Here is a 22,690-nt window from a genome sequence, read left to right as displayed (position 1 = left end):
TTCCTTACATTATAGTGTAATCCAGTAACGTAGGTCAAGATCTTCCAGCCTTACTCTCATTTCTGACCATACGTCATGTTCTCTCTCATCTCCACATGAATTTCACACTTTGTCTGGTTAATTTCTACCCATACCCATACCAAGGGAAAAGCATTTCTTGCATGTTATGTCACTTGGGTTCTACTGTTTCAATATGCATCACTCCTGCATTAATTATTTTTTCAGCTTTATTGAGGAATAAAGGAATTTATAGAGGAATAAATGTATGGACATAGAAAATTATAAGATATTTAAAGTGTACATTGTGGTGATTTGATGAACTTAATTTTTCTGATTATTTTATCTTTTAGACTATAAATATTTGAAGGATGGGTCAATTCTGTTTTATTTTTTTACCACTATATCCTCGATAACGTTAACCAGGATTCAAAGTGCACTGTCAGTATAATTTTTCTTTAAAAATGAATGAGTAAATGAATGCTGAATGAATATATTGGGCTGTTACATATTTTCCCATGCCTTTTTGCATTTTTGTGTTTTTAGGAAGATGGTGAATTTCATCTTTGTGAAGAATACATGTCCAATGATGCTTATGGGGCTCAAAGGCATTAATTTAGCATGAGCTTGTCCAGAATGGTCTGTATTCTGACATGTTTGGAATTATCTTTAAATTTATATGCACAGTGGAATACTTGAACCATATGTATTTTTTAATTATGTGGGCAAGTCATTAGCTAACTGCCCCCACCAATTGTAGTATTTTGTCTTCTAGACAGAAGAAATAGCAAATGATGTTCTCACCATGCCTCTGCCAAGCAAATCTTAAATACGACCATATTGCAGAAGAGAGTTCAGTCAATAAAATCATAATTCCATAGGTCCATAAGGATTTCTAATCCCATTACACAATGATCTTGAATGTATTGTCTAAGCTACTTGTTTCACATAGGATTTTTAATGCAATCCAGAAATGTTCTATATTTCTGTTTCCTTTTTCTCCAATTAGATGTGAAACATCATGAGGACAAAGGCAATTTCTGATTCATCTCTACGCTCCTTGTGTTTTAGAATCCAATTATCAAATCTCATTGAAAAGATCTCACTTCGCTAATGGACCCTTTTGATACTGCCCTGTACTAGACTTGCTGCAAGCATTTAAATCTCCAAGATTTAAACTATCTTCTATCAATATAACAATCTCTATAGGATTAACCTTGCCTCATCCTGAAAGCCGCGTGTGCTTCTCCAACTGATTGTAAGATATCTTTGTATAAGTTTTCTATTGCTGCTATAACACATTACTGCAACTCTAGTGGCTTAAGAAACACACATTTATTACCTTACAATTCTGGAAGTTAGAAGTCCCAAATGGGTCAGCAGGGCTCTGTTCTTCTAGAGGATATAATGGAAAACCTGTTTTCTAGAGGTGGTCTTCATTCCTTGGCAGTAGCCTTAATATGACCTTTACTTCTGTTGGGTCTGACCCTTAGACCTCCCTCTTCCAAGGACATTAATTACATTAATTCTACCTGATTAATGCGGAAAATTTCTCCTGTCTCAAGTTCCTCAACTTAATCACATCTGCACCCTTTTACCATGTAAGCTAGCTAAAATATTCATAGGTCCAGGGGTAAAACATAAATATTTTCAGCCTAGCACAATCTCCATTTTGAAATTTCTGTATTTAACTCCTTTGATTTGGAATCCATAGGGATATTTTGGTTTGTTTCTTTTTAGTTTAGGGGGAATGTTATAAGGACTTTATTTTTGTTTTGGTAAAATATACATAACACAAAAATTTACAATGGTCACCATTGTTCAGTGCACAGTTCAGTGGTATTAATATATTTGCATTGCTGTATAACCATCACCACCATGCATCTCCAGAGCTTTTTCATTATCTCAGACTAAAACTTTGCACCGATTAAACAATAAGGGCTCATTTTTTGCCCTACCTCAGCTCCCGGCAACCACCAAACTCTATTCTGTCGCTGGGAGTTGACTATTCCAGGTACCTCATTTAAATGGACTCATACGGTAATTTCCCTTTTGTGTCTGGTCTATTTCACGTAGTATGATGTCTTTAACGTTCATTCATACTATAATCAGTGTCAGAATTACATTCCTTTTTTTTTTTTTAAAGATTTTATTTATTTATTCGACAGAGATAGAGACAGCCAGCGAGAGAGGGGAACACAAGCAGGGGGAGTGGGAGAAGAAGAAGCAGGCTCCCAGCGGAGGAGCCGGATGTGGGGCTCGATCCCATAACGCAGGGATCAGGCCCTGAGCTGAAGGCAGACGCTTAACCGTTGTGCCACCCAGGCGCCCCTACATTCCTTTTAAAGGCTAAATAATATTCTATTGTATGAATAGATCACATTTTGTTTATCCATGCACATTTGTATTGTTTCCACTTTTTAATTATTGTGAACAACGTTGCTATGAACATTGGAGGGCTAACACCTGTTTGAGCCCCTGCTTTTCATTCATCTGGGTATATGATCAGAACCGGAGTTGTTAGATCATATGGCAATTCTATGTTGAATTTTTACAGGAACTGTATACTGTTTCCCCCAGCATTTTCTATACTAACTAGCAATATCCAAAGGTTCCAGTTTTTCTGCCTGCTGCCTAACACTTGTTATTTTCTTGGTTTTTGTTTGTTTTTTGTTCACAATAGCCATCCCAATGATTGTAAACTGACATCACATCGAAGTTTTGATTTTTATTTCACTAATGATTAGTGATATTGAGCAACTTTTCATGTGGTAACTGTTCAATTACGTATATTTTTTGGAGAAATGTCTACTCAAGTCCTTTGCCCACTTTTTAAAATTTGCATTTTTGTTGTTGTTAAATTGTAGAATTTATGGGGTGCCTGGGTGACTCAGTCAGTAAAAGCAGCCAGCTCTTGGTTTTGGCTCAGGATGTGGTCTCAGGGTCCTGGGAAGAGCCCCACGTTGAGCCCCAACGTTGACTTCCAGCTCCAAGCTCAGCCGGAAGTCTGCTTGAGGAATCTCTCTGTCCTCTCCCTCACCACTCCCTCTGCTTGCACATGTGCTTTCTCTCTCTCTCTCTCTCTCTCTCTCTCTCTCTCAAATAAAGAAAAAAAGAGAGAGAGAGAGAAAAAAGAATCCTGAGATTTATTCACTCCCCCCTAAATGCCCCCTCACATAAACCTGATGGCAAAAAGTTTTCTTTATGTTATTTTATTTTCCAGTGATGTAGAATTCTGCCCAAATACATTGGTAAACGCCAAACATAGACCAAGGTCCTATTTACCCCTATGTCCAGCCTGTTACCTTTGTGGCATTCTTTGAAACAGGTATGAATTATAGGATAATTGGTTCTTTACTAGTTAATAGCTTTGACTATTTGTGATCATATCAATTAACTATGACTTGGATGATGTTGGAAAATGTAAATTGAATAATGTTTGATAAATTGTTCAGTATGTGAGCTTATGGTAGTTTACTGTGTTTGCAGTGGGTAAGTAAGCAATGTTTAGGAAAATGGTTTCATGTAAAAGCTAAGGAGAAGAAAGATTTCACCCATTAAAGAGGGAAATCAGTTCAGTTTAGTAAAAATAAACTGTCCAAAGACATAGCAGCATGAAACCACATATTGATTTTGGAAAAAAATACTAGTACAAACAATGGTTTTCTTTTTTCTTTCTTTTTTTTTTTTTTAAAGATTTTATTTATTTATTTGACAGAGATAGAGACAGCCAGCGAGAGAGGGAACACAAGCAGGGGGAGTGGGAGAGGAAGAAGCAGACTCATAGCAGAGGAGCCTGATGTGGGGCTCGATCCCATAACGCCAGGATCACGCCCTGAGCCGAAGGCAGACGCTTAACCGCTGTGCCACCCAGGCGCCCCAAACAACGGTTTTCTATTTTTCTTTTTCAATTTTATGCTCATCAAGAGTTCCATTTTTTTTTGCTTCTTCTTTATTGTCTTACAAAGTCAGAGAGGGTAGCAAACGAAGAAGTCTTGGACTGCCAAACTCTGGACTTCAACATGACAGAAAAAATTCAAACGCACTCTCAGTGACATCTCTTCCACTAGCGTGGCTTTTACTAACCATCTTTATGACAATGAGCTCCAAAACTTTATCCCTAAGATAGATCAAGTACCACAATTATATCATAAATAAAATACTTGCCATTTCCAGTTGAAACAAACAAACAAACAAACAAAGCTGAAAGGGGAGAACTGCCCAGAAAACAGTTTTAAGTTTATGGAAATTCATGACATATAACAAACACATGTACATTAGCCATCATTTATTGGGTTTGTTACATGTCCTATTGTATGTCATGAGTTTTCATAAATACCCATAATTGTTTTCGCAAGTCTAAATATTATTGTTTTCATAGGTGAGAGGAATACCGTAAGAAAATTTAAGTCATTTGGCCATTGCCGCACAACTGGACAGGCAGACCTTGGTATAAATCACTGTTTGATAAGAAGAAATTAATGATTTTTATTTTGCCCCCTTATCTCCTTCAGAAATACCATTGATAATTTTACAGAAGGAATCCACCACACAGAAGGAATCCCAGACTTAGAATTCTGTCCTCACATTCATTATTTTATGATAACACTGCCTTTGCTCTCCCACTGCCATGTCCTCACTGCACACAAAATCTAAGCCAAGTCTGTGTAACACATCTGTTCTCAGTCTACTTTAGTCACAGTGGGAATTAGGAAAAAAACAAAAACCAGTGTATTTATAATTTACATGAAGAAAAGGCTGGAACATGTTTCCTTTAGACATTCTTTCCTTCAACAATGAAGATGAAGATCTTTGCCTACAGACTTCTGTCACACTCCCTGCCTGGACAGGTGTGGTTGGTGTCTCTTTGTACAAAGCGTCCAGCATCACACTTTTTGTATATCCTTTCCCCATATAAAACAGTAATAATAATAATAATAGGATAATTGGATAAACTTGTGGCCTGTGGCGAAGATGATTTTGTCACTTTCCATTCCTCAGGAGAATTGCGTCATAGTCCTTGCTCACAAGGGCTACCTGCTCACAAGCTGCTACTGTTTTTTGTTCCGTATTGGCCTATGAGAATGATTTCTTCATCCATGATAAAGCACGAGGAGGCATATACATAGGAAGGTTGTGAGTATGTGTTCTTATAGGTGCTTGCGAGATCTAGGGAGAGGTATGGAGAGGAAAATATCGTACTGGTTTCTTCTTGGTCTACTGGGTATTTCCCCTTTCTTTTCCTTGCTCAACAATAGTGAAATTCTTCAAATCTTCAACTGAGAAAGGTGTGGATTCTTGCTCAGGCCAACATAGGAAGGTAAAGCTATAATAAAAACATGAAGTTTATACATCAAGATACAAAGATTCTTAGTGTTTTTCCTAGATTCAATCTCATTTTTCCTAATCCTAGCCTTTTATTATCCCTTACAGATAGACACCTGGCAAGACAGCAAGTGGATTTGCATCTGCGTTAAAGTTTGTATATTTTTGATATTTAATTAATTCAGGGAAATTAAACTCAAATTTTTTCATTAATTTTCAATGCATTGTAGTCAAACAGTCTATCTCTTCCGTTGAGGACAAAAAGGAGGTATAGGGGGGCGCCTGGGTGGCACAGCGGTTAAGCGTCTGCCTTCGGCTCAGGGCATGATCCCGGCGTTATGGGATCGAGCCACATCAGGCTCCTCTACTATGAGCCTGCTTCTTCCTCTCCCACTCCCCCTGCTTGTGTTCCCTCTCTCTCTGGCTGTCTTTATCTCTTCAAATAAATAAATAAAATCTTAAAAAAAAAAAAGAAAAAAAGGAGGTATAGGGACTTTGACCTAAGGTCTATGAGTCCTTTCGTAGAGGAGGTGAGGCTTGAGCTGAGGGATGAATAATGAACAGGTATTTGTTGGGTGGTAAAGTCATGGGGACAGGAGAAAATCTGAAAGAAACAGGTTATAAGCACAGGAAAATGAGATACGTGTTGGAGCATTTAAAAATGTTTTATTCCGAAGGAGTTGAAACTCTATTTCCAGAATCCATGATCTGAACCACTAAACAGAAAGTGGTCTGTGTGGGCAGAGTACAGAATCCAGGTAGTTTCCTGGAACCTTGATGCTGGAAGTATAATACTCTACAGCTATGTAAGTTTTTATATTTCATTTAAAAAAGAAAAGCCTTTGGGCTATACAGTGAGATGTGAATTAGGAGATAGACAGATCTAAGTTAGAGAAAACAACAAGAATAAGCCAGAGACTGAAAAAAATCAGAGAGATGAGACAGGGAATGGTGGAGGTGTTCAGAGGCTGAATCTACGTGAGTCAGTCATTGAATAGGTGGCAGACTTTGAAACAATGGGAACACATTCTGGTCTTTTTTGTCCTTGGGAAATTTGATATTTAGCTGTCATTTAAAAAATAGACATCAAAGTTTTCTCTTACAGAAATCCTAAATCCACTGTTACATAGGGGTTGTGTTGATGGTAACATTAAATTGAAAAAGACTAAGTGAATATAAAGCCAAATTACCTTTTAATTACCTTCTCATGAATTAAACAGGCTTCCTTACCATTCCACAGTGAGGTCATCTATCACGCATAATCAAAAGTAGAATCCAGCCTTAGGACTGATCGTTGTCTCTCAGACCGTGTTTTCCTGTACCCCAGTTATAAAATGGTATGCCTTTTTATACTTTTATCTCTTTTAGTTCCGAAAGTTTAGATGAAAGAAAATTTTGAAATCAGAAATCTGATTCATCAAGCTCAACTCACCCCTCTGCCAAGAAAGAAATATTCCGCAAGGATGTGCGGGGTGGGGCGTTAATGCCGACTCTGACATGGACAAGATGCTAAGAGGACTCCAAGGGTATGGGAATTCCATTCTGCATTAATTCTATGGGAATTCTATTCTGCTTTTAACCAGTTTCAATATATAAGGGAAAAATAACCTTACAGGGATTATAATGCCTTTTAAATGGGAATTGCAAGCAAATGCATGTATTGGAACATATGCTAGCACTTCCATAGCAGGAAGAATGGACTTGAGGAAGGGAAACTGAGTTATGTGATTCTATCTAAGAGTACCTTGTATGGGAAAAGATAGTCAAAGGAGAAATACAATAGGAGAGAGATGTGTTAGGGATATGGAAAATCACCACACTTTCATTAAAGGTGTAATTCCAAATAATTTGAATTTATTCTATTATTTTAATACGTTTATGTATCACCTTATCCAGGAAAACCTTATTTTTTATAATTTCTTCAATATTGGATTTAGTAAGAATTGTGAGCCAGTCTATCCCATTCTCTTGGAACAAAGAATAATTTGACTATATGTTATGAGTAGCAATTATATTAGTAGCAAATATATGGAAACTGGTCATTTTTACTATGAGTTTGTATATTCCTAAATTGAATCTCACTGAAGAAATATAATTACCTTTTCAATATTACAGTGCACTTGAAAATTTTTATTCCTCATTTTCATAATTTCATATTTTTAGTATTTTGCTAAAAATAATAATGATTAAGACCGATTTTTCCTGGAAACATTTTCAAATAAAGTTATTTTTATTGATCAGATTTTAATAATAGAAAAACTTCTGAGAAATAAGTAGAGAGCAACCTTTGTTTTTTGGACATTAGTCTATCAAGAAAGAATTTTCCCGTATCAAAACCTGCAGTTCTAAACTTTCACAAGAAATTTACATTCATGTATCATGTTTATTTTCTCCCTCTAAAATGCCTAATTTTATTCAAATTTCTGGAGGAAAATTCCCTGGCATCCACTTCTGGAATAAAGATAGAATCTAAATACTGTGTCACACCACTTCTGTATGCTTGTTATGTATATTTTAAATATTTTTCATATGCTATTATCCAGTATTGTCTTCTTGACATTAAGGATCCTAACTTATAATTCGTATTTAACCCAGTGCTTCCTATAGCACCTGGAATAGCGAATATTCCTTTCATTGTTTTCTGCTTGACCACAGCACGAAATGTTTTTGGGGTACAATAGAGAATATGTAATATATCAGTTAAATACCCATATCCTATTAACAATAAAAACCTAACTTATATTCAATGGGACAGTTTTAAACTGACAATACACAACCCTAAGCCCTCATATTAATAGAAATGTGTTATCTCTTAATAGTGGGTACACAGATGCCAGTTAGTATACAAGTATGTGTGTGCACCTGTGTGTGTGTGAGAGAGAGACAGACAGACCTATGGAAATGAAGAGAATCAGAGACAGAAATGGAAAGAACAGATGTTGTGAGGGTGATGAAAAGACAGAAAAGAGAACTGAAATGTGAAATAAATTATCCAGGAAGCCTATCTGCATTCCTGGACCCACTTAATTGCCCTATCAAAAAATGAGTATGTCTGGCAAAGTGCCACTGAAACTATATTCAGCCTCTGATTGACTCTAGGTGAGAAGAGAAAACAGAAGACAGATACTCAGCACATACTGCCACTTTGAACCAGAAGCTCTAAACCAGGGGTCTCTAAGCCAACATGTTCAAGCTCAACGGCACAGTCTTCATGCCCTCGGTGCTGACACTGATCGGGATCCCCGGCTTGGAGTCTGTGCAGTTCTGGATTGGAATTCCTTTCTGTGCCATGTACATCATTGCTCTGTTTGGGAATTGCCTGCTCCTGGTCATCATCAAATCTGAACGCAGCCTGCATGAGCCCATGTATCTCTTCCTGGTAATGCTTGGAGCAACAGACATCGCTCTCAGTACCTGCATCCTACCAAAAATGCTAGGCATATTCTGGTTTCATCTGCCAAAAATATACTTTGATGCCTGTCTCTTTCAGATGTGGCTTATCCACACCTTCCAGTGCATTGAATCAGGAATTCTGCTAGCCATGGCCCTGGACCGCTATGTGGCCATCTGTGATCCCCTGAGACATGCAACCATCTTTACGCACAAACTTCTCACTCAGATTGGGGTTGGCGTGACGCTCAGAGCAGCCCTCCTTGTAGCTCCATGTCTCATCCTCATCAAATGTCGGCTGAAACACTACCTGACCACTGTGGTTTCCCATTCATACTGTGAGCACATGGCCATCGTGAAGTTGGCGGCAGAAGACATTCGAATCCACAAGATCTATGGTCTGTTTGTGGCTTTCACTATACTTGGGTTTGACATAATCTTCATCACACTCTCTTACATCCAAATATTTCTAACTGTCTTCAGTCTGCCTCAGAAGGAAGCTAGGCTCAAAGCCTTCAACACCTGCATTGCCCATATTTGTGTCTTCCTCGAGTTTTACCTCCTGGCTTTCTTCTCCTTCTTTACTCACAGGTTTGGGCTCCATATTCCACCCTACATTCATATTCTTCTGTCCAACCTTTATCTGCTTGTTCCTCCTTTGCTCAATCCTATTGTGTATGGAGTGAAGACCAGACAGATTCGAGATCGGATGTCCAAGATTTTCTACTCTAAAGATCCTTCTTGATTTCTCATTTAACTTTTTCCAAGTAATAAAAATTTTTATTCTCAATTGGAGAAATACTAGTTTGGGGTCAGATTTTGTGCTTTCTCAAGTTTATTTGTCCTGCTGAAATATACAGTTCTAGATTTTACTTTGGAGACAGGATCTGATTCCTATTTAAACAATTTTAACTTTAATGGATACAGAATCAACTCCTCAGTAGACAATACAAAAGGCAGAAAACATGAAGACTTGTTTCTGGCTTAGACAATGAAAACCTTTATTTAATCCTTCAGTGAGGAACTTTCTTAAAAACACAAGTAAATTGAAGTGGTTAGCCTCTGATTAAAAGTATTACGTTCACGGGGTTCTTGAAAAACAATAAGTTCATTCTAAAGTTGATAATTCTGATGATCATGAGCTAACTACTTTTTGTTCTAATTTTGATTTCAGTAATCTTTCTCCTCCACCTCATCATCATAATTTTATTTTATATTTGTATTTATAATTTTAATTATCATCACCATTCAAGTCTTCAGTTATTTTCTGACTTACATTCATCTGAGCACTAAGAAGGTTCAGGTGTTTAATTTTGTATTGGGATGCAAATTAATACATTTTTAAAATCCAAATGATTTGGATTTACAAAAACTTGCATATGTAGTTACTGAGAGTTCCCATAGACCCCCTACCTAGTATTCCTTATCATTGTCCTCTTGCATTAATATATGTGTTACAGTTAGTGAATCAACATTGATACACTATGATTTACTAAAGTCCATATTTTATTCTTGTTTCTTAATTTTTACCTAACTTCCTTTTTTTTTTTCCTCCCAAGATCCCATCCTGGATGCCACATGTCATTTAGTTGTCAGTTCTCTGTAAGCTGCTCTTGGCTGTAAGTTTCTGAGACGTTCCTGTTTCTAATGACCTTGACAACAGTGAAGAGTACTATTGAGGTATTTCATAGGAATCCTTTCCATTGGAATTTATCTGATGTTATTGTAATGATTAGATTGGAATTATGTGCTTTGGGGAGGAAAATCATACATGTTAAAGTCCCATGTTGATCACATATCAAAGGTACATATTGTCAACATAATTTATCCATTGTATATATTGACCTTAATTACTTGTCTGAGGTAGTGTGTGTCGGATTTCTCCTTTTTAATTCCCATTTCATACTGAACTTCTGGAAGGAAAATCACTATATGTAGCCCACACTTAAGGAGTAGGGATTTATGTTCCTTCTCCTTGAGGATGGAGTAGATACATAATTTAGTGAATTATTTAGAATTCTTTTACAAGGCAATTGATTTAGTCTCCCTACTTATTAATTTGTTCAATCATTTATTTACATCTGTATGGACTTATGGGCATTTTTGTTATAATTTGAGTTATAATCCAATGTTATTTCATTTTATTGTTCATGTTGTTCCAATTTGACCATTGGGTGCCCTTTTGTTTGGCTTTTGGTCCATTTTGGCTTAACCCCATTGTGTGTGTGTGTGTGTGTGTGTGTGTGTGTGTGTGTGTGTGTGGAGTACTTTTAGCTTTATGGCATTAAAAGATGCTCCAAGTTCATCTTGGAGATTTCCTGCCCCAGTCCTAGAATTACCATTTCTCTGGGAACTTTTGTTCTTTTCATTGGTGAATAGCATTAGAAACCAGGAACTGGGTCCCAGGTATGCTTGTGGCTACTTGGGTATATCTTTCTTTGGGTTCTCCCGACTGACAGAGCAAGGAATCTAGTGTGTATGCTAACCTATGTTTACACACATATCTATAGATATTTCTATTTGTAAACACTTATATCTAAATTGAGTTAATCCAGAGTTCTTACTAATATCTGCAACATTAATTTATTACCACAAGGATCTTTCTAACTACTTCCCTTTGCTTATTGGTAAAGTCCCACTCCAACAGTGAAAAATCTGGCTTCAACCATCTGTCACCGATTTACTTGTTAATTTCCAGTATGCTTCTAAAGCCATGTCAGAGTTGTTAATCCTTGATCCTGTGGGAAACAACTTTATCAACTAGAATAAAGGGTTTACGGACAGTCCCTTTTGCTTTTTATGCCTACGCTCCACTCATTTCCAAAGTTAGTTAAGTCAATACCTTTTCCCACCATCCCCTTCACTGAAGCTATTTCATTTATTTAGCATACAGGTAGATTATTTATTTTTTTTATAATCTGCATTCCCTCTTGGAAGACTCCAATTTCCCAAATAATTATTTTTAATTTACATATGCTAAGGTCCGTTCTATGCTGTAAAGTTCTCATTTTTTAAAGGTGTGTAACATCATGTACTCGCCATGGCAGTATCACACAAAAGAATTTGATCTACCTAAAAATTGCCTGTACTTCATCTGTTCGTCTATAGACAAATGGTTTTATTCCTTCTTTCTAAATCTGTATACATTTTATTTTTTGTATTGCATTATTTTTCTAGCCAAGACTTTCAGTATGATGCTGAATGAGAATATTGAGTGGTGCCATATTTTCCCTGTTCCTTATTTTAGAGGAAGAACTCCAGCTCTTCAGCATTAAGTATGATGTCAGGTAGAAAGATTTTGTAGATGTTCTTTATGAACTTGAAGAGTTACCCTTTCATCCTAGTTTACTGAGAGTTTACTTTTTCCTGCACAAGCAGGTGCTGGATTTTGCCAATGCCTTTACTGCGTCAATTGATATGATAATATGATTTTTCCTCTTCGGCCCGTTGATGCAGTGGATAACATGAATTGATTTTTTAATATTGACTATATTCCCATTAGTGGTTTACATATTTACTTTGAGCTGAAATCTGATATCCAAGCGCAATGAATTTTAAAGTAAATTGTCATAACTATAGGTATTAGTTTAAGAGAAAAACTATTAATTCTTCAAAGGAGACACTTCATTTCTGTATTATATATGTCCATTTTGGCCACTGACATTTTTGTATGTTCTTAGAACTAAACTATAAAATAAATTTCACACATGAATGCGTATATAGGAAATACTGAGTGATGAAGTAGACCTCTATCTCTTCAAGAGTTTAGCTGTAAATGTTTCTGTGGCTTTTATAAATGGCTCTCATAGAAAATTTTGATAGAAGGCTGAAAGCTTAAGGGTAGGTCAATAAAGACAACTGTACAGGAATATAAGACATTATAATGCAATTAACTGTTTTTCTAAATTATATACCAGCAAACTTTTTATGTAGAAGGACACACAGTAAGTGATTTAAGCTTTTTTGATCATGTGATCTCTATCCTATTTATTCAACATTGCTGGTATAGGGTGAAAGCTTCCACAGATAATACATAAATTAATGGATGTGGTGATTTTCCAATAAAATTTTATTTACAGATAGAGGCACAAGCTGGATTTGGTCTCTGTGTGATGGTTTGTCCCAAGGTTTCGGCATATTCGTATTCTGTGTGATTGATCAAGAACAGTGTTGGCTTTATAAGTACAAAATATACTGTAGCCATTAAATTAATAAGTTCAGAGTTTGGACTAGATTTATCACCTGAAACCAGTGTCATGCCCCGTACACGAGATTGTATGTACCTTTCACCATTATCATTGTACTGTCCTTTGTTTCCCAAGGTGACCAATGACCTTCATAGGCCACACACCAGATCTTCTCTAATTGGATGTCCCAACTTCTTTTCTAATTATATGTTTTTCCTTGAAGCTTTATTCTTCTTTTGCTTTTATTACATCACTGTCTTCTGGATGCATTTTTACTTTTCTTACTACATCTATTCACTTCCATTGAGATGTTACCTCTACTTGGAAACCCTTGCCTTTTTACTTGGTAATATTATCATCACTATTCAAGGCTTGAATCAGCCTTTTCTTGACATCTCCTCCAATATTCTTCAATTAGATTTTTTCTCAGACTTGGTGTTGTTTTTGGTGTTCGATAATCATCTACACATTTTCTTTTTTAAGTAGGCTCCAACATTGGGATTGAACTCATGACCTTAAAATCAAGACATGAGCTAAGATCAAGAGTCAGTTGCTTAACCAATGGAGCCACCCAGGCTCCCTATCTTCTATACATTTTTAACTATATTATATTTAATTTTTTGTTTATATTATCTGGGATGGCTGGTGGATTTAATTTTCTCTTTGCTTAATTAATTTTTTTTACCATTTAATTTCTCATGTATCTTTGGCCTATATTTGACACTTAATAAATACTTGATGACAGTAACTGTTGTGTCACTAATTTCAGTGACTTGACATATTATTCCCTGAGATAAGAAATTTTCTTAGGATGGTTTGGGTGGGGGAATAAGTGCAAAATGTCTACTTTGGGGCATGTTGAATTGAAGAAATAGGATCTTCTTGTAGATATATCCAGTTGGGAGTTCTATTTAGACATTTGGAAAAATATCTTTATTAATTGATCTTCATATTTTCAATGGCTATCATGGCAGTGAACATTGGTGTATATGGGAGATTGTGTTGACTATTTCGATAATTATGTTTCATCCATTGTCTCATTGAATTCTTACTTTAATGCTATAAAGTATAAAAACCATTTCCCACATTTACCAATGATGAAGTTAGGATTTATAATTAACCCAGCTATCAGTGATGGAAGCAGTATTTAAATGACTTTTTCCCCCAAAACCCAGCTCGAGGATATCTGGTAAACCCACTCAATATAGACTCATTGAGGAAATGGAAGAACTACATGATTATTATAAAGAAACACAACTATTTACAACATAAACATGGAGATGTTGATAAGATACCTGCACAGTCATAACAAATAAGAATACGGTTGTAGATGATACACCTAAAAAGGTAAAGTTTTTGAGGAACTAATTCATCGGAGAACACACAAATGTTCATGAGATGTCCACAAAATATATACCACTCTTGATCAAAAACCAACAATTTCCAATTCAACGAACACTTCAACCCATGATGATCTAAAGTAAAAGACCATTTTGAACAGAGCATTTTATAGATACGCCCAATGTAGTTTCTTCTGTGTTCCTGTATAATAAAATTAACATTAAATTAAGAAGTGAATCATTTTCACCTTCAGCACGAAATGAATGTGACCAAAACAAATTGATAGTCACTGAAGTGAAAAGAAGAAGGAAAGGAAAGAAAGAAGGCAAGAAGGCAAGAAAGAAAGAAAGAAGAAAAGGAAAAGGGGGAGGGGTATGACATGTGGATAAGTAGTGTTTTCAGAGTTTTTCTTAGATTTTTACTTAAGTCTGGAAAGCATAGTTATAATGTTACCAGCCTGAACTGATTGGATATTTCTCTAGTAAAACAGAAGCAATACTTGCTTGGGGCCTTGTCAAAATACTGTAATAGATTTATCACTTATAAGGAGTTTTAAGGAAACTTAAGAAATCTACCACATTATCTAAAAGAAGAGAAGATGTAGGGGGATAAAAAAAAATGAAGTGTTTAGACTATTAAGCTCCCATATTCGTAAAGCAAGTAAGTATAAGTATATTGGTGGATAATATCGCATTATAAAGAGCATATATTTTGAAAGCCAGAGTCCCTGGGTTCAATTCTACATTGCCATGTGGTAGGTGAGTTACCTTTATGCAATTTACTTAACCTTTCTGTGATCCAATTTCCTACTTGGTACAATGAGAATAATAATACCATCTATATCACAGTATAGTTTTGTGGACTAAAGGAGTAAATATATGTAAAGGGCTTAATAAACAGCCAAACCCACAGTGATCATTATTTGAGTGTTAAGCAATTACAACTATTACAATAAGTAAAATGAAACTTGAAAATAATGACTTTTACTCAAGAATTTTTAATCAGTTCATGTAACAGTGTGAGTTGCAAAAATTTGTTTTTATAAATTACATTGTCCAATGTACTGAGAATTTTGAAATTATTACAATGATTAGCTTAGTTATTTCAAATTTGTATTATAAAATATTATCCATAAATATAGAATACAAAATAATGTCAATAATAAATAAACAACAGCTATTGCAAATATTTATGGAAAGCTTCCCATGAAGCTTATTTCTAAGAGAAAGAAAAGGAAATATTAAAAGATGAAAATAGAAAGAGATCCTGCCAATATGGGTTTGTATTTATATGTTTTAGTTTTCAGAAAACTTCTTGCTTGGGAAGAAGAGACTAACCACTCGGTCACGAATCTGCTTGGTCTTGACACCATACACCAGGGGGTTGACTGCAGGAGGCACCAAAAGATACAAACTTGCAAAAATGATGTGAATGCTTGGAGGTACCTTCTTGCCAATGCGGTGAGTTAGGAAACTAAACAGTGCAGGTGTGTAGGAGACAAGTATAGTGCAGACGTGGGCAGCACAAGTGCCCAGGGCTTTAGAGCGGGCGTTCTGAGAAGACAGCCGGAAGACTGCCTGGAGGATTTTGATATAGGATGTGGCTATGAGCCCTAGGTCCAACACCATCACTGAAAGGGCCACCGAGATTCCATATGCTCTGTTAATGAGGGTGTTGGCACTGGCCAACTTCACCACAGCCATGTGCTCACAGTAGGCATGATTGATGACATATTTAGTGTAATACGGTAGCCTTTTAATAAGAAGAGGACAGGGCAAAACCATAAGGCTAGCTCGGATCATACCAGTTAGACCCATTTTAAGGACCACTGGTGTTGTCAGGATGGTGGTATAACGCAGTGGGATACAAATAGCTACATAGCGGTCAAAGGCCATGGCAACCAAGAGGGTTGATTCAACTATGCAGAATGTGTGAATGAAATATAACTGTACTAGGCAGACATCAAAGTCAATCCAATGTGCATCCAGCCAGAAGATACCAAGCATCTTGGGGGCTGTGGAAGAGGTAAGAGCCATGTCATTCACGGCCAGCATACAAAGGAAGAAGTACATAGGCTGGTGGAGGCTTGGTTCTAGTTTGATGGTGCTGATGATGGTGCTGTTGCCCAGCAGGCCCAGGGCAAACAGGACGAAGACAGGGATGCCAAGCCAGCAGTGAAAAGCTTGCAAACCAGGAATACCAACCAGGAAAAAAGATGAGATGTAGCCATGTGTAACATTGTCTGCCATGTTAAAACTGGAGAGCTTGCAAGCTTGGATACAAAGTAGATGGGCTAGTCTCCTATGGGCAAAAATCAGGGTTGACAGAATAATTGATTCAGTATATGGAAATCCCAGGCATACTAAAACAGGCTATCTAAAGGGGTGACTCTTCTCTGAAACTTCTGTAAGCTGTTGGGTCAATCACTTCACCATTAGGAACCTCAGGATCTTCATTTGCAAATAAAAAGACTGACTCAAGTTCTTTTTGAATTTTCTCTTCTCTGTTCAGTGTTATTCTAGTCTACTCTTTCATCTTCATTATCTACTAAGTATACAGGTAGTGATAAAATTTCTGCTCCTTTGTGCCTGGGAGTTTTCTGAGTTGTGTGATAAAGACATCAGCTTTGCCTTAAGAAAGTCAAAGACCACTCCTCTCAGGGAATTTTCAATCAAGTGCGGAAACACGTGCAGGCATGCACAAACACACAGGGGTCTGCATACATATGTATAATAATTGCAAACAATGCAAAAAGCAATTGTAATTTTAACAACATGGTAGTCTACAGACAACTTAATCAAATAGGAATGCAGAATAAGAAATCCAAGCAGCTTAAATATAACCAAAATTCTTGTGAATGTTAAAAATAATAAGACTTTATTCTCACCATGGCACATGCTTTCTTATTTCAGAAAAGATCTTAAGGATAATCAGAAGGACAGTATATTAGAAGCATGTTCAAAAATGAGGAATATCAGCTGAAAGCAGTAGAAAAACACAAAACTGCCGTTAGAGTTTTAAATTAATATTCTCCAGAAAACAGGTTTTTTGCAATGGCTATATCTCCACAACTTTTTATTTAATTCAAAACAAGTACCTATATGACTGCATTTATCAATCTGTCCAATTTTATTAAGTATATACTATGTTTCAAGTAATAAGGAAAAATTGTTTTTTTCTGAGCCATCCAAGGAAAATTAACTTTATTCAACATCTCATAAAGTTACCATACACAATTTTTATAAAGATTGACATGAAAGTTCATTTAACATTTTAAGTGATGGGGGGGGGGAGTTGGAAATAAGTTACCTGCTCTCAGAATTTTTTTTGGAAAGCTTTATTTCTTCATTCTTTCAGATAACCGAAACACTGCTATCAACACACATTTTCAGCTAATGGGAAATAACGCAAGTCCATTTGGTGTTCTGCGCCCTCTGACACCTAGTCTCGATCCTGGCTTTGCAACCTGCCTAGTGACAGTGAAGGGCAACTCAATCTCCATCCAGTCCTCCAAGTCTCAGTGCCACAGGCATCTTTTCATGATCATTCACTAATCTGGTCCTTTTGTTCTAGTAATTGCCCTCAAACCTTCTTCTGAGGATCTAATTCCTCCTAATATCGTAATTCTGAAATGCATACCCCAGTCTTCATTACATGTCTTTTTAAAACTTGTAATTGTTCCCAATATCTGCTCCTAAGCTCAGCTGATATGAAAGTTCAATAAATATTAATAAATGTTCCTATTGATAATACCTCTTTGTTTGAACGTCACATAATATATGTGAGGGAAAAACTTTCTGGTTATAATATGCATGTTGTCCTCTTAAGCATGTGCTACTCTGGACCTATGTGAGTAAGTATCTAAGGTGTTTCCTTATAAGACAGCAAGAATTCAAATTTGAGTTAATCATTATAAGTATTTCAGAAGAATTCAGAATTTAAGCATTACCCAAAACACAAAGACCCAAAGTTAGGTTAAGGATCACCACATTGGATGTGAGTCCCATAACCTCAGGTAGAATGGTATATATAGAGAGTTTGATGAAAGATATCAAAGAAGCAGGAATTTCAACAAACCCAAAAGTGGGGAAAACACAAAGAAAGGCACACTTAGGCATATCATAATCAAACTATGAAAATCAATGATAAAGGGTGATTGGAACATTCATTCTAAGGAACAACAAGAAAAATGATGGCTGTTTTCTCATCAGAATCAATAAGGGTCAGAAGATAACAAAACCATATATTTGGAGAAAAAAATGACAATCTGAAATTCTATATGCAGAAAAAATATCCTTCAGCAGCAGGAGCATAAGGACTTGGTGCAAGAAACTAGAAGTATTGAACATTTAAACTATAAAAGGTTTTTAAGTTTAATAAAAAGAGTACTTTGATACCTTTATAGGTTTTCCCATGTTCCATGATTTTTCCTCCTTTTGTGAAAAACAAAAATTCAAGAGGATGTTGGGCAGAGAACTAGGTATGCAGCAAGCAAATAATACACCTAGAAATACAAACATGATTTCTAGGTATAAAAATTACATAGAACAAAATATAAGCTTAATTGTTTTGTGATACGTTCATACTTACTAATAAAAGTAGGTCTACAAGCATCAGTAAATTTACTTATAAGACATTACTAAGGGTTGCCCGGGTGGTTCAGTCAGTTAGTGTCTACCTTTGGCTTGGGTCATGATCCCAGGGTCCTGGGATGGAGCCCCACAAAGGGCTCCCTGCTCAGCAGGGGGCCTCCTTCTCTTTCTTCCCCTGCCCCCACCCCTACCCCCACCCATACTCACTCTGGCTATTTATCTCTGTCAAATAAATAAATAAATACTTTTTTTTTTTTTTAAAGACAATACTTAGAGAAAGAGGTTAAGTAGCTTCAATTTATAGAGGGGCCAGGCTCCCTTAAGGGCACCAGAATTTGTAACACAGGGAGCTATAGGAAAACAATTCCAAGAGTATGGCCGTCTATTTTGAATGAAGTCAATAAGGTTGTTTACCTTATATTTAACAGACAGACTGCCAGGGAAGTCAGAAAGCCTGCTCACACCCTCTAGCTTCCTGTTAGCTCTGTTTTTGTATCTGTTTCTGAAACATAAAGATACAATGTTCCTTCTGCCACCTGGACTTTTTAGCATTTTACTGGCATCAGGGTTAGTTAGCAGAATCCCTTGCCTGCAACCTGCCACTGCAGAGAGCATGAGGTTAGTAGAGCGTGCAGTGCTTTCTATGTGAGCTGTTTTATTATATATAACATGCTTATACCATGTCTTAAATAATCTCACTTCAAGATATCCCACACAATGTTCCCTGTTTTCCTCAAAGCCCCCCCCCCCCCATCTGCCTGTATCTCATTTGCTGGCAATGGCAGTCACACAGTCATTTAAACCAAAACTCTCAGAGTTATTCTTGACCCTTTGCCCTTTATAACCTTAACAGTACAATCCAGCAGCCACTACATCTTACTGAATTATTTGATATCCATCCAATATAGCATATGTCATTCATCTCTGCCATCTTTAGTTGTGACATTTATTCATTCCCATGTAGTCTGTGGCATAGCCTCCTAATTATTTCTCCTGTTTCTGGATTTTCTTATACAGTCCACCTCCTCATATGATCAACTATCTTTCAAAAGTCAGATATGACTATTTTGCTTAAAATCTTATCACTGAAAACATCATCTTTCAAACAAAAAAATGTTAATTCATATTGTAAGTTTTTCTTACCTCTCTCAAGCTCCTAGTCTTGCCACTACTACCCTTCAGTGTGCTCTGGAAATTCTAGCAGCTCTGGGATCATGCTCTATGGTTTTATTTTTTATGACTTTAAACTGACTCTACCTTTGGACTTGATTAATTTTTCGCTTATTGGCTTGATGAACTCTTATCTGTCTTTTTAATTCCTGACGAACATTTTCTGAGTCTCTAAAGTGTTTGCTGTCTACCTTCACCATTGACGAACCCTCTCATCCAGTAGTCCCATATCTTTCACACACACTGATGATCACAAGTATTACACCTTGTGGTAAGTATTCCTTTACTTGTCCTAACTACTCCACTACCAATATGAGACATGAAATAAAAGGGCCATATATTAAGGACTCTGTGTCTCCAGTGCTTTGCTCACTTTTTGATACAGAGGAAGCAACTAACTGTCAGTGATTTGATATCAACTGAGATATTCTTTCTGCCAGATAATGTCACATTACAATAGTGTAAAGTTGGTTTTGAATCATGAGAGCATCTTATGTTCTACGTTGGCAAATGGGGAAGGTGGTGGTTCTGGACTCCCTAAATAGCCCTTCATCAACAAATACATTCCTCCTCCAGTTTAATCAAAGATAATACATTCTCTTAATTTTCATCAATGCTGTGCTTCCTTTCAAAAAGCAACTCCATGTGGAAGTGTAACATTATGTCCAAAGGACACTGATGTGCTGAATCCTATGGGTACAGAGGGAATTATTTTGAGACATGGAAAACAGCATTTCGTGACTATGTTTTTGAGTGACAGACATAAGTCCAAAACATCCTTTTTTTTGTTCATAATGGAATATGCTAATACATATGTTATTCTATATTTTATTTTCATTTTTTTCCAGAAACTATTATTATTCCAAATTTTGCTACCACTCAAGGAATAAGCCAAGCATATTCAAATAATAGAGAACAACAATTTATGTGTGCCAAATATATATTTTCAGCCCCTTAAACTTTTTTGGGGGGGCGAGGGCTTGAGGAAAAGACTTAGATGTATTTTGAAAGATCATTAAAGGCAATTTATTTTTCTCAACAACAAAAAAAGACATAGAAAATAGAGAAAACTTAACTCATGTCTGCAGCTTCAGCTTCATCCCATAAAATTTGCCCCATTTTCCATCTTAAACAAAAGAAAGACAGGCAAAGAAGTAAGGAAAAAGAGAAAGCTTTTTTTCTTACGTAAGCGATTGTCTCAAATTGCCATAATCTGGAGTGTTCAGGAGCCTCTCCCCTTGCACTGGTAATTTTCATTTCACTGCACTTTCACACCTCCCACTTCAAACACTCTTCATCATCAGCTTTGATGTCTACAGATAAGTAGATCTCGCCCATATTCATTGAACACTTTGCCATATGGCTTGTGCTTTACATTCCCACCTGCACTGTTGTTATATGAAGAGGTGACTTTGAAATATGTACATTTAGATCCTTTCTAACCCACTGGCTGGTCATCATTCCCACTTTCCTTCCTCCAACGATGAATTCACTGCACTATACATCATCCCACACACCTTTTTCATCATCTGTAACTGTGCCTCCTCTGAAAACCTAAATTCCAAAAACCGTATCATGGGTTGAGCATCGCGTTCTTTTCCCATACTCTAACACCCAGCACTAATTCCTTCTCTCTAGATAAACAGATTTTGTGGAATGTCACTTCAAACCTTTACTCATTAGCATACCCAGATATCTTATTCTATTCGCTTTTGTAGGGACCAAGGGCAGGCTGCCCCAAGATGGGCCATGTTGGCATGAAGATTACTCTGAGCTGAAGATTATCAAGACCCTACAGCCTCAAGAGAAACTTTTGTCCCTCCATTAAGTACATTAAATAATCCAAATTGGGGGTCTTTCCCAGAATAAGGGTTATTAGCAGAAATAATTTTTATCTGAGTGACCCATCCATATGGTAGGGCAAACATCTCATTACCAAACATCTGCTCTTCTTCTTGCCCAGTGAACTGCATTTTTCCCTCTGAAGTCCGTATTCTCTTTAGTTCGGGATGACCTATAGACCTCATTTTACCTGTCTTTGGAATTTCCATGTCTGTGTGGATTCCCTGTATGCACACTATTACGTCTGGTTTTCTCCTGTTAATCTGTCTCGTGTCAATTTGATACTGAGTCCAGCTAGAAGGACTCTTGAAAGGGGGTATGGGACACTCTTTCTCATCTATTTTTCAGCTCTCCCACATTGTCTCCAATGTGTTGAGCACTACTGGGGGAAATCATAGCTATAGGGATTAATATTACTTCAACTATATCTCGGTTTTTCAAACTCTAAAATGTAAGTAATAAAAATAAATTTTATTTCATTGTGTAATTTTGAAGAGTGTATAACCCAATTACATGAAATGTTTAGTCAGCCACCTGGCACCTAGAAAACCCCTAGTAAGTGTTAGTTATTATCATGAGAAACAATATTCAAACAGTATTCCATAGGAGGAAAGTCTGAGTATGCCACTCAGTATGTGCTCCATTCTTACTTCCTAAAAATCATGGCAATAGCAAGTATTCATTCAAATGGCTTCTATAAGAACTAAATAAGGATATTCATATAAATAAGAAAATATTAATATAATTAAGAATTTGCATTTCTTATTTATTTATTTTGATGTAAAGTTCGATGATTCATTAGTTGCGTATAACACCCAGTGCACCATGCAATATGTGCCCTCCTTA

General features: G+C 36.5%; 2 protein-coding genes across 2 annotated transcripts; one reads left to right on the top strand and one right to left on the bottom strand.

Annotated features, from left to right (window-relative positions):
- The first annotated feature begins 8,506 nt into the window (after positions 1-8,506).
- Positions 8,507-9,457, top strand: LOC123782622 (olfactory receptor 52A5-like). The gene has a single exon (XM_045782873.2). The coding sequence runs from the start codon at positions 8,507-8,509 to the stop codon at positions 9,455-9,457; it is 951 nt and encodes a 316-aa protein (XP_045638829.2).
- A 6,078-nt stretch (positions 9,458-15,535) lies between these two features.
- On the bottom strand, positions 15,536-16,489 carry LOC123782590 (olfactory receptor 52P1-like). The gene has a single exon (XM_045782841.2). It carries the CDS (start codon positions 16,487-16,489, stop codon positions 15,536-15,538), a length of 954 nt encoding a protein of 317 aa, XP_045638797.2.
- Between the last annotated feature and the right edge of the window lie 6,201 nt (positions 16,490-22,690).

The sequence above is a fragment of the Ursus americanus genome, chromosome 16 (genome assembly GCF_024610735.1).
Source record: "Ursus americanus isolate L20-20 chromosome 16, mUrsAme1.1.p, whole genome shotgun sequence".
Lineage (NCBI taxonomy): Eukaryota > Metazoa > Chordata > Mammalia > Carnivora > Ursidae > Ursus > Ursus americanus.
This window is presented reverse-complemented; position numbering and strand designations above follow the sequence as displayed.